At 39.4% G+C, this 14,823-nt stretch overlaps 2 protein-coding genes across 3 annotated transcripts in view; one reads left to right on the top strand and one right to left on the bottom strand.

Moving 5' to 3' along the window:
* The first annotated feature begins 143 nt into the window (after window positions 1-143).
* Window positions 144-5,617, top strand: LOC109087725 (uroplakin-1a-like). 2 transcript variants are annotated; one of them, XM_019101928.2, is made up of 8 exons: window positions 144-259; window positions 450-552; window positions 891-1,091; window positions 1,249-1,323; window positions 1,514-1,621; window positions 3,693-3,869; window positions 4,392-4,475; window positions 4,924-5,617. In XM_019101928.2, the coding sequence occupies exons 2-8, from the start codon at window positions 490-492 to the stop codon at window positions 4,969-4,971; spliced, it is 756 nt and encodes a 251-aa protein (XP_018957473.1). In that variant the 5' UTR covers window positions 144-259; window positions 450-489; the 3' UTR covers window positions 4,972-5,617. The 2 variants fall into 2 exon arrangements, with proteins under 2 accessions (XP_018957473.1, XP_042629054.1); XM_042773120.1 differs by having other exon boundaries at window positions 229-259; window positions 437-552.
* Window positions 5,618-6,328: 711 nt separating this feature from the next.
* Window positions 6,329-14,823, bottom strand: part of LOC109087749 (rho GTPase-activating protein 33-like) — a 50,341-nt gene continuing 41,846 nt past the window's right edge. Inside the window, exons 19-24 of the mRNA XM_042773113.1 lie at window positions 14,019-14,175; window positions 13,673-13,812; window positions 13,499-13,573; window positions 11,307-12,052; window positions 10,988-11,168; window positions 6,329-10,743 (exon numbers count right to left, since the gene is read on the bottom strand). Coding sequence (XP_042629047.1) covers window positions 8,015-10,743; window positions 10,988-11,168; window positions 11,307-12,052; window positions 13,499-13,573; window positions 13,673-13,812; window positions 14,019-14,175 — 4,028 coding nt within the window. The 3' untranslated portion in view covers window positions 6,329-8,014. The remainder of the gene's footprint in view (window positions 10,744-10,987; window positions 11,169-11,306; window positions 12,053-13,498; window positions 13,574-13,672; window positions 13,813-14,018; window positions 14,176-14,823) is intronic.

The following is a 14,823-nucleotide window of genomic DNA, read 5'->3' on the forward strand; positions in this document are numbered from 1 at the left end:
CATTTCAATAAAATGTCATCTGGAATAATTGAAAGTACTTGGTGGTGAAAACACAGGGAGTGAAGTTGCCCATCCCATCTCTTGTGGCCTGTATAACCAAAAAAAAAACAAAAAAAAAAAAAAAAAAAAAACAAACACACACACAAAAAAAAAAAAACCCATGACAAACAGGTTTGACGTCATTAAAGTGTCCACAAAAGTAAATGAACGGAATACAGACAGGTAGAGGGAAAGCAGGTGCAATCTCAGACTGGAACAGGTGGGTCCCTCAGTAGCTACTTTTTTCTATTTGATTATTTTAAACAGCATATTTGTCCACTTTGATTTGCTGATGTGTTTGGTTTTGGATTTATTATCTTTATGATCTATACTGTATATTTTTTTTATTTTTCTCGGTGACCACAGATCAGACCATTACCTTATAAATAATCTCCAGTCTATTTCTTCAGGAAAGTGTGACGAGGCCAGACAGAAAAACACACTACAGCCATGGGAGCAGGAGCCTTGACATGTTTGATGTTTGTAGTTATTGCTCTGAATGCAATCGCTGCTGTAAGTCTGAAACAAAGATTATTTTTCTGTTGTAAAGACCTGGTTTCACAGACAGGGCATAGACTGAGCCAGGATTAGGCCATAGTTCAATTAGGATATTTAAGTCATTTTTATAAACATGCCTTAAAATAATAATAATAATAATAATTAAAAAAAAAAAAAAAAAAAAAAACATTACTGGTGTGCATCTTGAGACAAAACAAGGCCACTGACCTAACATATTTTAAAATCAATCAGTGCAAGTTTCTTTCAGCTGAAACAGCTCAGACTTACATTTTAGGCTCAAGCCTTGTAAGATGTCACTAAATATTTTATTGTAAATGTATTTTCCCCTTCAGGCAGCAGGACTGGCATTATTCGCAGTGGCCATTTGGGTAGCAGTAGACGGGTATAAACTTTACCCCATATCTGGCGTGTCAGGGAAAGATGATATCTTTGCTGCGGCCTGGATTGCCATTTTTACGGGCTTTGCCTTCTTCCTCACATGCATCTATGGCATCTTTGCTGCCCTGAAAAGAAGCCGTGGATTCATGATGGTGGTAGGTTTTCATAGGAGACAGCAATCCTAATATCTTCCATAATTACATTAATCACTATTATTCAATATCACCTTCAGTGAGACAATCAATTTTGGATTTAAAATAAACTATCACTTTAATTTATAACTAATTATCTTTAACTCTCATCCTTCCTCAGTACCTTATCATAATGTTCATCATCTTTCTGTTTGAATGCGCATCCGCCATCACAGCAGCGACCAACCGGGATTATGTGAGTACAGTCACCAGCCACTCTGTACTGTATTCCTGCTCTCTCTTCCTAAAGTTTTCTGTTGTTTACGCTGTCCTGTAAATTACAGTCTAAAATGTCATAATCATATGTAATGGAACAACAGCAAATTTACAATGGAGATAAAGTTAGCCTTTTCTTTATTTTTAAAATCCTCTTTCCTTTATTATAGCTGGTTGGGAACAGTAACTTAGTAAAGAAACAGATGCTGCAATACTTTGCGGACAGCAGCACACAAGGAAAGCAGATTACACAGACATGGAACAGAGTGATGGAACAGGTAAACAGAACACCAAAGATGACGTCTTGGCTTTAAACGAACACAACTGCCTTACAACTGTCCAAGGATCATGGTTAAACACACACACACACACACACACACACACTTAGTTAATTTTAGCAAAGAAAAACCTTAATTTTCAACATAGACATGATAGAACGTGCTTTTCTGTTGCCTTGTGAGAGTGGACAAACCAGTTTGATAAACCGCTGAGAATAACTGTTGCAACAGATTGATCATATATCTTCTTGATGGGTTGCTGGCTTCTTATAAATAGTAAGACTTGAGGTATACTGAATTTCAGTGGTTTTACCACAAGTAATGGATGCAGAGGGAATCAAGGTTGTTTTTAACCACCATAACCATGGTAAAAATCACTGCTTATTGTGTTAAGAAACAAAATTAATAATAATAATATTTTTTATATATATATACATATATATATATATATATATATATATATATATATATATATAAATATAAAAATATTATTATTATTATTCATATATATATATATATATATATATATATATATATATATATATATAAAATATATTATTATTATTATTCATATATATATATATATTAAACATACATATACTCTAATCAATACATTTACAAAATTTAATAACAAAAAGTTAATTTTTTCAACATTCTGTTACTGTTTTCTGCAGTGAAAAAAAAAAATGTTTTATTTTATTTTTTTGAATTCGCATGAAAACTTAAATGGTCAAGTCACCTTTATTTATATAGTGCGTTTAACAATACAGATTGTGTCAAAGCAAATCTACAGCATTAAATAGGAAAACAATGCGTCAATAATGCAAAATGACAATAGTAAACACTAATTTTTCAGTTAAAGGCAGTTCATCATTGAATTCAGTGATGTCATCATCCAGTTCAATTCAGTTTAAATAGTACCTGTGCAATCAAGTCAACAATATCGCTGGAAATTAAGTGTCCCCAACTAAGCAAGCCAGAGGTGACAGTGGCAAGGAAACAAAACTCCATCGGTGACAGAATGGAGAAAAAAAACCTTTGGAGAAACCAGACTCAGTCGGGTTCAATTCCAGGCTGCAGCAAAGTCACATTGTGCAGAGGACTCAACTGGTTCCTATGGTCTTGACCTGGTGGTCGTCTGAGACAAGGTCTCTACAGGGGATCTGTATCTGGGGCTCATCTAGTTGTCCTGATCTCCGCTGACTTTCGGGGCTGTAGAGGTCCTCTCTAGGTGCTGATCCACCATCTGATCTGGATACATGCTGGATCCGGGTGACTGCAGTGACCTCGGAATAAGAGAGAAACAGACTAATATTAGCGTAGATGCCATTCTTCTAACGATGTAGCAAGTACATCGGGTGTTATGGGAAGTGTTCCCGGTTCCGATTGTCCTAATTAATGCAGCCTATAAAATCCTTTAACGGATTTGAATATTAGAAATGTGTTAGTGAACAATTATGTGTAAGCCAGGTTAAAGAGATGGGTCTTTAATCTAGATTTAAACTGACAGAGTGTGTCTGCCTCCTGAACAATGTTAGGTACAGTAGGTTACTCCAGAGTTTGGGCGCTAAATAGGAAAACGATCTGCCGCCTGCAGTTGATTTTGATATTCTAGGTATTATCAAATCGCCAGAGTTTTAAGAACGCAGCGGACGTGGAGGACTATAATGTAACAAGAGCTCGTTCAAATACTGAGGTGCTAGCTAGCTTTTAAAAGCAAGATTTTAAAATCTATACGACGTTTAATTGGTAGCCAGTGCAGTGTTGACAGAACTGGGCTAATATGGTCATTCTTCCCGGTTCTAGTGAGGGGAATCTATCACCCTCACACAAAATTCCAGATTTATGTTGTCGATTAATTTACTGGATTCCGGCCGTGAAAACTTGTCAAACAACAGTTAATGTCACCACATATTTATTCTTTGAATTTTATGCTTACGAACACTCTAAAAAAATGCTGTGTTGTTTCAATATTAGAATTAATATTCAATATCAGAAATAGAATTCATCTGATGTACATTTTTCTCTTGATTGTACTGAGATTGATTAATCCCACCTTCTCCTCCATCAGGTCGAGTGCTGTGGAGCAGACGGTCCGTCGGACTGGATTCAGTATAACTCCACCTTTAAACAGATGTTCGGTTCTACATACATCTGGCCCCTCAGCTGCTGCAAGAGACTGAGTACCTTTGAGGTGGAAGATAAAGAAGGCTGTATGGTTGGCAAGGCCAGCACCATATTCCCAAAGGTAACGTTTAAGTCTAATAACACGTCATCTGATTTACAGAAGACAACAGACAGCAACAAACTCATTACTTGCAGGAAATAAAGGAGTTGGTTGTCACAGACAATGGTTCTCAACTGGTGTCACAACACAAAGTGGTCTGTTCTGATTGAAATAATTTAAATGCAAATAATTTAAATTAAAATATTGGCAACTAATTCTGACAGTAAAATAAACAGGCATATAAAAGAGATGAGAAAATCTTTTTTATTTTTATTAATCTTATAAATAATTCTGCATGATGTTGGGCCTATTTAAGTCAGGGCCAGATAAATACATTTCTTTCTTTCTTTCTTTTTTTTTAAGGATATTTTTCTCTATAGAATAAAGAAGATTTACCACTGGTGCACAAATTATAAAATTGTTTCCTGAGAACCAATGTGCAGTGATACAACTTCATATTTGATTCCGTTTAGATGCGCCACTTTACAATACTTCTTGGGGCTTCCGTGTCAATTTATTTGTTGTATTGTTTTGATACTTCAGGGTTGCTTCCAGCACATTGAATCTGTGTTAAGCCGTTACACCTGGGCTGTAAGCTGGTACGGTTTCTCCGTTCTCATGTTAGTGGTAAGTAACATAATCTAAATGTTTTCAAAATTTTCCTGCTTTTAAAACTTGCAATAAAAAAGAAGATAATTAAACCGTCACACCACAAAATGCTGTAAATCAGAATTTATGCAAAAATCAAAGATAGTGTGATGCATGTGTATTGTGTACGCACCAACAAACAAAAATAGCACAGAGGGAATGCAAGAATGTGTCCTGATTGCAAAATGTTTTGCTGTGGACTGTAGGGACACTCTAATGTTCTATGATATGAAAATAAAACAATATGTTGATTTTAAAGCTATTTTTTTACATGTATTTATATTAATACTGTTGTTTTATATATTGGTTTTTATAAGTATTAAAATGTTTCTGTGAACTAGAGAAATTACAGTACTATTATATAAGAAAAAGTCCATTGCACATTACTGGATATTCACTATTCCGATGCACTTCTTCTGTCCTACAGTTTTTCACATTAGTGATTGCCATGATATACTACATGCAACTGGAATAACTACGGACTTCACATGACACATTTGCCAGCTGCACAGATGCTTCCACTCTTGCAGTCACAATACTACAGATGATTGTAGACTGCACATGGATAATTGATATGACAAGTTTCATGCATTCTTGTATAATTATCATACATTCCGTTTTTATGTTGTCCTATAATTTGACCTCCATTAAGCACAAAAGGAAAGTTCCAGGTTCAATACAACTTAATCTTTTAAAAATTTATGGAGTAATGAAGTGCAATAATGTTCAAAGTTAAAAAAAGAACTAGTGAGCATCATCTCATTTTGTTGGTGGGAAAAAAAAATATTTGTAAGCTGCCAAATTAACATGCCTAAGTAACTGATTCAAATATATTCATTTAACATTTTTTATTATGGATATGTTTATTTTATTTTATTTTTCTGGGGTCATTTTAAACTTTTATTTACAATATTGATCAAATAGGTTCTTCAAGTTATTGTATGAATTTGTCTTTATGCCACAGTCTACGCTTATATTTCTTGTATGAATATTTAATATAAAAATTGCTTTGAAATGACTAAATACCAATGAACAGGACACATGTTCTTCATAGGACATCTGTATTTATAACTTACTTGACAATATTTCTGTTTATCAAATAAACGTGACTGTGCTGATGACTCTTCATGTGTCATTGACCGCATATGGAAAAGGGCGAGCAATCGCAGCAAATCCTTTGACAGGCTGTATGCAGGTACATGCCCTGGGAAATAAACAATCCTTAAGAAAGCAAGAACGAAAAGTCAACAAAAGCCTGGCAGCTCTCCACTCCCTGAACCACCCAAACCGTTACTGCTCAGGATAATTATCTAATGCCAATAGTTTGTAGATGTATCAGCAGAGAACAGAGGAGGGCATGTTAGCTTGCGTATGTCAGCTTTAATTTATACTCAACTGGGAGTGTCGCCTTATACTCAGAAACAGACTGGTTTTGCAGGATGCCCAGCCAGGAAAGACCTCAACTTCTCTCATATTACTGTCTACAAAAAAAAAAAAAGGCTCCCATCTCGGAGGGTGGAGACTGCAGCGCAGCAAGCCCTGTGAATTAAAATAAAACAAAACCTAGAAAGAACACTTCTTTTAATAGCAAACGCAAACATTCAGCCTCAGGACATTCGTCCTGGTTTGCCTCATCAACAGGAAGGTTATTTAGTCTCATGGTTAAATGCAATCACACTGTTACTTAGCAAGGTTCATTTTAAAACTTCCTGCATTTTGATTTTCTGTAATACTTACTTAAAGTACTTAAAAACACCCATCATTAGGCCACCTCGTCTGACCTCTGTACAAAAATGCTACAGTATGTTCAGAAATAATGACCAAACTACAGGTTTCGTCACTGACAGTGTCCAAGATTTTAATTCACATATTTGAAAATATTACAAAATAGGATGAACTGCCTTTCGCCAAGTGCTAAAGGCTGAAGGGGAGATTGTTGGACATGTATTTACCCTCAAAGCCACATGCATGAGCTTTCTCACTGGAACGTACAAGCTCACAGGTGTGCTGACATACATAGTTAGCATTAATATTTAGTGTTTTTTAATGAACGTGTCCCCTTGGTTATTCACTGCATAGATATGTATTAAAACAAGAGACATGCAAACACACAGTGTCACATTCTCACTCACACACACTCTTTTTCTCATTTAGAATTTACTAGTGTGGAACTTTGGAAAACTGTAAATAGGGGAAACTGGGCTTAGGACAGGGATTTTATCTAGCTCTTCAATATTTGTTTTCATAACGAATGATTATTTAAAAAGATGATCAATTATTTAAGAGAAGGCACCAATTATTAAACAAATCTTAAGAGATTCCATCCCTGGTCAATTTTAGAAGAATGTCCAGGACATTTTTAATGACCTGAAAGGTACTATAGTACTGAATAATAATAATAATAAAAAACACTGGAACATGGGTATCTGCGGTATCTGATAAAACAACTTTTCTAAGATTAAATTGAAATAATTCTTCTAGGACAAGTGTTGTAGGCATTGAAGGAATTTTCAGGGTTTTGTAGTGTATAGTACCAATTATTCAATTCCTCCTTCACAGAAACCCATAGATATCTGAGAGTGACACATTGTGAAATGACCTACCTGAAATACTTGCTTTGGATTAGAACGCCAATATTGATACACAAATCATCTTACACATTATTTGACAGTGAGCAGAAAACAGTACCTCACTCTCAATTACACACCCTCTCAAAAAATCTGCAATTACTGTTCCTTTTTATGTGCTTAACATCAGACAATCTGTGCAAGACACATTCATTCACATACACACTTTAAAGAAATTAAAACAAAAAACTCAAAGTCCTAATCTTCACATTCTTTGAAACAAATTCAAGAAAGGCAAAATAAAACTATTTCACAATAACTAATTTCATTGAAAACTTACAATAACTTAGAAAACAAAAACAATTAAAATGGAAATAATATCCCACTGTTGCAATCGAAGATAACAAAAACTAGCCATACTCATAAAGTTTCATATAACCACCAGCATCTCTTGAGGTTATTTATTTCGTACTTTGTGGAGGAAGAAAGACATATCAAGCTTGTGCCCCTGTACAGCATGACTTAGTGTCAAATAAGAACCTTAAATCAAACAAAACCCAAAGCAGAAAAACAAAAATTAGCCACTGAGCAACATCCTGTCAGAGTAATAGCAGCTATGTACTGTACCTCTCTGACTCCCTCTGCTGGACAGCACAGTGTGTTCTGGAATGTTTTCATATCTAAGCCACTTTATGGTTCACTTCTTTGATCCTTTTTCCACTCCAATACACACTAATCGCAGGACAGCAATGGGGTCTTTCTGAGACAGAAACACTAGTAAAGACATACCCCACTTATCTTTGTTTCTGTACATTCGGTCTCCCCTTGGGGAGGTTAACACAATTAGTTTCACAACGTGTTAACTTGTACAGGAAACATAAAAGTCTAGTGCTTACACTCTACATCATATCATCTAAAGACACAGGATTTTTTTTGTGGCAGTTGTGCTCTTTAGCAATAACTACGGGTCTGACTTTCAGTTCGGATGGTCCAGTCGGGGCCCGGCAGGCTTCCCTGCCGGTTTAAGCCTCTCTGGTTTCGCAACCCCGGAGGACGGAGAGAAGGATCCAGGACAACATCTCGTCGTGGTGTGTTGGGATACTGGGGAAGCACTGGCCCTGACTGGTATGGGTACTGGTTATATTGGTTGGCCACATTCTGGGGCCCATATCCTCTTGTCGATCCAAGCGCTAAGTTGGAGAAGGCCACTGTAGGTGGAGTGCATGTGTGGGAAGAGTCTGGGAGGCCTTGTGGGCCCCAATTGGGGTATGGGGGGTCCTGATAATATGGTCTTGGGGGATAAGGATTAGGGGTTGTGCTTTCTCCCCGGGCACCTGGGATAAAGTCTTGGCTCCTGTAAAACTTAAGGACTTGGTTGCCAGATGGCATGACGTCAAAAGCTTGTCTATACTGGCCTCCGGCAGATCTCCGCAAGGGGTCTTGACGATGGAAAGGTCCTGATCCCTCTCTAGGTGGCACCTGACCTTCAATGTGCCCTCGAGAGGGTCCTGGAGTGTAGATATTGTATGCAGGTGGAGGCTGCTGCTGCTGGCTAGGGTAGGGATTTGGAGGGTGCTCGAAGTGCGAAGAAGAGGACAAAGAGGACGGCACAGAAGGACCCTCCCTTTCATCCTCTGCAAGCTTTTCAATTAGCAAGGAGGCAATTTCCTTCCCAGTTAGGACTTGAGCAGGCTCTGAGCTGGTACTTTGGGGATCTGAGCGACTGCGGAAATGCATGGCATTGAAGGCAGACGCTGCTATATTGATCACTTTGGAATCTGAGGACACATCGTTCTGGGAAGGGTTATCAAAGATAGCTGTCTGACTTTCTTGCTCTGAATGCTTCTGTTTGTCATCCGGTGGTGACTTGGAAGGTGGTTCTAGCATCTTAGATGCTTGATGATCATTTTCGTCAAGGTCTGTGGTAGCCCAGCCCTTTGAATTAACCCCAGATTCTGGTGGGTTTGGGAAAGGGTAGTTGACGTAGATGTGCTCTGGCTGATCTTTTGTGATTCCTTGCACTGGTGAGGCCTGAGACGGCTTTAAAACAGCATGCTGATGCTGATTCAGTGGCGAGTCTTCCGGTCTGGAAGCCTCAAAGTACCGGTAACACACCTTCCCGTTTTCAAAGTAGGGGTGAAGCTGGGAGGCAGTGTGGTCTGCTGAAGGGGAACGTTGGGGGCGAATCAAGCTACGTTGGTGCACAGACAGAGGCACCATGCCAGTAGAGGAACCCACTCCAATAGATGCGGATATGGGATGCACTTCACTGCGGGACAACCTGACAGATGATGATGTCTGACGCAGGGGACGGGGGTGGGGAGGATGTCCTGATGATCCATCCTGAGAGTGATGGTGAGAATGAGAAAATGAGAAAGAATGAGAGTGTGCTGCGGCCCAAGCTCGTGTGGCCTCAGATGACCACAGCTGGGGAGCCCTACAGCCCCCAGGTCCTTGCGGGTTGTAGGGAGGAGGGCAACCCCTGGAAATAGGCCTTTGATTGGCTGGGTCAGTAAGACGAAGGTTTCCCTCCAGATCCAGCTTCATATTTTGATAGCTGTGGCGTGCATAGCTGGGTGGCACTTGTGGATGCTCAGGTGCACCAATTTCATAGTAAAAGTTCTCCATCTTGGAAGGGTCTTCAAAGGATGGGACAACCGGTCTGATTGGTGTGGACTGGGCCTGTTGCTGTTGTTGGGGAAGGTGTGCAACCTGAGCAGCTTGGCTGGCCATCCTGGCTGCATGATAGCGAGACAGCATGTCAGAGGTACTGCTGATACGCTCAGAGAAAGCTCTGGAAAGTGGTGTGTTCCCTTGCGGTGTACCTGCCAAACGTCGAATGCGACTGGCATCCAATGAGCGACGCATGTAATCATGGCGGTCAGTCTGAGAGAGTGGAACCCTCAAGGGAGCAAGATCAGGGGGCTTGGGTGGCACTTTTGGGCGAGTGGGCTGGAAGGCTCGTACCTGGGCCAGTGGAGAGCTCTCTGATTTAGAATGCAGAAGCTGAGTGTGTGGTTGGGGTGCAGGCTTGGACTGACTGCTAGACTTCTCCTGCTGAAGCTGTGGAGCAGAAAACTGCCGCCCATATGCTGGGGGTTTTCTCTGAGAAGGGACAGCTTCGGTGGAAGAGGGTGGGCTGGATTTTGAGGGCTGTGCTGGAGAAGTTGCTTCTTCATTCTTGTAAATGGGGCTTGGTGTTCGCTCATTGTCTTCAGAGGAACTGGCAGCTGACAACTCAGAATTGGATGTCCTAGAGTCAGAGACTGAGCTGTTAGAAGAGAGAGTCCCAGTGTCCTGCCCAGGTGACCTTGGTTTTGTACCATTTGATTTGTCTGCAGGCTTTTTAGTGGCAGTTTCACCATCATCATCGTCATCATCATCATTATCGTCATCACCCTCAGTCTTCCATAAAGACAAGGGGCGCACCGTGGAGTAGATCTGATTAGGATCAGAAGACAGCAGAGCACCCGCATCAGCAGAAAGGGACCTCTGGAAGCAGACATCTGTCTCATGGGAGGTTCCACTTTGACGGGGACGGTATGGAGGTGAGGCACCTTGTCGCAGTGCCTTGTTGGCACTTTCAGCCAGAGCCAGAGCCATGAGGCGTGCAGGGTTCTTGGGGGGAGGAGGAGGGGGCTGCTGGGATGGAAGGGGAAAACCAGTGGGACCCAAAATACCTGAATAAAGGTTTGAGAGTAAGGAATTAGTAAAAAAGTAGGCACATTAAACAAGAGGTTTCCAAACTTGTGGTGCATGTAAAAATATACTTAATTCAGAAAGTTCTCTCATTGCAAATGTACAGCAATTGGACAAAACCTGCATATGCTGGAAAATTACCCAAAATGATCATGTTTTCTGACACAGGGCAATGATGGTACTTGACAACCACTGCATTAGGCCATAATCAGAGTGTGTACTCACTAGGACCCTTGATTTTGGCAATGGGGCCCAATTTATTGCTGATCTCTTGCTGGCAGCTCTCCGTGAGTTGAAAATCACATGACCTCAGGAGCATAGATATCATTTGGGGTGGCTGAGGTGGTCCACTGCTTGGAAGTCCAGGTTGCAATTCACCAGCTCGTCCACCAATCATTTCCAGAACCAAAAGAGTTAAAATGGTTTACATGTAGTTCTCTGCACATTAAACTGGGATAGATTTCACTTTAAAGGTTTTACTCCAAATAATACCACTACATTATGTCTGTACCCCAACAAAAATCACCAAATATGTTATGCTCACCTTGGCAGGTACACTGATGGCGATCGGATCAGAGATGTCCAGAGGGGGGGATTTTGGCACTTTAGGTGAAAGTGCATGAACCACTTTACGTGTAAAGGAACGCCTCTCTTGAGGGGGCTGAGATGGGGGTGCAGAGTTCGCTGGAGCTGGCGCCTGGCTGTGGGATGGGCTTAGGTTTGATTCGCCCTGCTGGGCTGTGCTAGCGGAAGCATTAGTGACTGCAGATGGCCTGTGTTGACAGAACACTTGCTGAGGCGGAGCTGCTGCAGCCAGGATCAAACTCCGGCGGGCTGCAGCCTCAGATTGATTGAGAACTGAATCTGGATCTTCTGTGATTGAGCGCTGGCTACCAGACCGGGTGTGGGCTTGATGGCTCAGACACCGGTAGGGAGGGGGAGCGGACGCAGGAGGGGATTCCTTGCCGCTAGGATTGACAGCCGTGCTCACTAATCCTATTGGCCCATCTTCCAGGAAGGTGGGGCTAAAGTCTATGACATCTTCTCCCATCCATGAGGCAGATGGTTCATGGGAAAAATCAGGCAACATGTACACACCCTCCTCATCTTCATCTTCATTTTCCTCATCAGCATCACGGGTTTCCTCAGGCAGCAGGCTATCGTAAGAGCGGCTTGGATGAATTCTAGATGGGGAACGCTGGGGAAGGAGCTGCGGATCAACAGAGGCAGCCAGAGAGAAACCATCACTGCTGGAGCGAGGTCTTCGTAAGCGCTGCATCCTTCCCTGACCTGAGAAGAAAACAAAGCATCACACATCACTCTTACTTTTTAATACCTTCAATAATTTCTATATCCAATTTGGTAACACTTTATAATAACTTTCATTTAAAACACATTCATTATATAATCCTTAACAGATCATTAGTATATATGTGTGTATATATATTCACATAGCTAGAAATATGAAATAATGTTCTTGTTAATGTTTACTAATGAACTTACTAAACACTACCTAATGATTAACATGATTATTTCATGTAAATTGAAAAAATTACAAATGTCAGTAAACTTTCAGTTTATATGATCTTTTGTTGGCCCTTGTTTTTGTGTACAGTAGACCTCTATTTACACACCTTAACAAATAATCTATTAATTATTTGTACATGTTATTGCAGTACCCAATCTAAAGTTGAAACTTTTCATCATTTGCAAATGTTTATAAATGTTTATTAAGCATTAATAACTTTATAAGCAGTCATCTCAATGGCAAAAAGTGTCCCGAAAGACCTGAATTTACCCTATTCACACATCTTTACTAATAATTTATTAATCATTTGTTTACGTTTTTTCAGTAGCCAATCTAAAGTTGGAACTATTCATCATTTGTAAATGTTGTATAAACGATTACTAATCATTTAGTACCTTTATGGGCACTGGACTTTTAGCTAAAGTAATAAGGTTTGTGTAAAGATTGGCTGGTTAAGTTTAGCTTAATACTTGTTAAAGACAACTGATTGTAATTTTGGTGCAAAAAAGTTTTTATTTTGCCTCAACACACATTAGTATACTACTCTTCAGTATATCATTATAGAGGACAGCTATTCCTTGAATCATAAATAAATGGGAAAACAAAATATTTTTAAAAAGAAAATATTTGTTCATTTATCAAACCAATATAAAATAAACACATTGAACTGTTCCCTTATAGTAATCAAATTGACCCCGGTATACCTTTGACCCTTTAACCAACCCTTAAACCTACCCATACCACCAAACGTGTCCCTAACCTTACCCGTATCACACCTCAATTGCAGCAAAAGTTTTGTGCATTAACACAAGCTTTTAATCATTTTATAACATCTGTTAAAATCATTAATGGATTTTTAATAAGTGCTTGATCATTTGTAAGTATTTTAAGTGAGGTGACACTTTTTTCAGGACTCTTTGATGAATGGAAAGTTCAAGTTCAACAGCATACGTCAAACATACATTTTTACTCTCACTTTTAATCAGTTTAATGTATCCTTGCTAAATAAAAGTATTCAATTCTTTCAAAAGAAATCTTACTGACACCAAATCTTTGAAAAGTACACACACACATTTTTATAATGAGATTTATGATTAAACATATATTTACACTTTTTTACATACATTTTTTCAAATTTTAAAGTACTGATCTTTTAGGTCTTAAATCGTATTACACTGCTCCCTGGTGTTACCTAATGTCATTCATACCTGTTCCACTATGCTGAGATGAAAGGGACTCTTCACTCTTTGCTGACCTGAGCGTCACACTATCCACCCTGCAACCTAAAGCAAACATAAAACACTAAAAACCAGGTCATTTTCCTCTAACATCTATTTAGGATTAATTACAATCTAAAGAAATATGTAAGATATCTCTTATACCTGCATGAGAGGTAGTAGGCTGGAACAAAGAGGTGATCCTGGTGTGTTTGCGTCGACCTGCCGTTGTAGGTTTCCCAATGGCAAAAAACGTCTTCCAGCTCCCACCTGCCGACTTTCGGACCTTCATCCCTCTTTTCCTCCTAAAAGAAACAAGAAGAAAAATGTAAAATGATTTAGTACTAAGTATCAGCTCACCTATTAACTAAAATGTAATATACCATTCTTATTTTTTGTTTAGTGTAACCAGAAGAAAACAATATATATATTATACATCATTAATCAAAATAATTTAATTTGTATGTTAACCATTCCTTTAAAAGTCATTACTTTGTTCAAAGAAACCTACTTGTCAGCAGGCAGGTCCAGTACAGTGTGAAACTGACTGATAGAGTGGTGAGGAGATCCCTGAAGGAGAAGCGGAGCTTGTGTGCGAGCTTGCGCCTCCTCCAGAGACAGAAGCCTGGTGGACACAAACGACTTGGGTCTGGTCAGAGACTGTCGTGCTGTGCAGTCAGAAAGAGGCAAACCAAAAAACAAAAAACAAAATCAGATTCAGATCCATTAAGACAGAGGACAAAAGCGAGGAAATGCAATACTGCAGCAGAGAGCACAGCGTTCAACAACAAATACGATTCAGCATGATACACTGCAAACGGCAAGACACCTAAGCATCAACAAAAGACATCAGCTACTCCAAAGCTTCCATAGTCTGTGCAGTTCTACTGCAACAAGTTTTGCCGGAAAAATACATGGGCTGGCCAACAGACTGGGAGTTCACAAAATCATACATGGTTAAGGCCAAAAACAAACTCTACGCAAGTACACAAATGCACATGCTTTGCTAGTGCTTACTAAGATTTCACATGCAAAATGTGCAATACTAAGTAAAGTCAGGTAATGTACCTTATAGCTCCTCTTTTAACAATGTTGAGAATTCTTTACATATTTTTGTTACATTATGATTTGTAATTGAGCTTGTATATCTAGGAAAGCTCCTGTTTGTACTTGCGTAGAGCTTTTTTGGGCCTCGGCAAGCCTGTAAAGTCTGGGACATCAGACGAGTAGAGAAATCGAATATAAAGCCTGCAAAAGTGTCACGTTTTAGCATTTTGAAAAAGATTGTAACGCTTGATGTGCATAACATGTAAAAG

The sequence above is a fragment of the Cyprinus carpio genome, chromosome A16 (genome assembly GCF_018340385.1).
Source record: "Cyprinus carpio isolate SPL01 chromosome A16, ASM1834038v1, whole genome shotgun sequence".
In the NCBI taxonomy this organism is placed as follows: domain Eukaryota; kingdom Metazoa; phylum Chordata; class Actinopteri; order Cypriniformes; family Cyprinidae; genus Cyprinus; species Cyprinus carpio.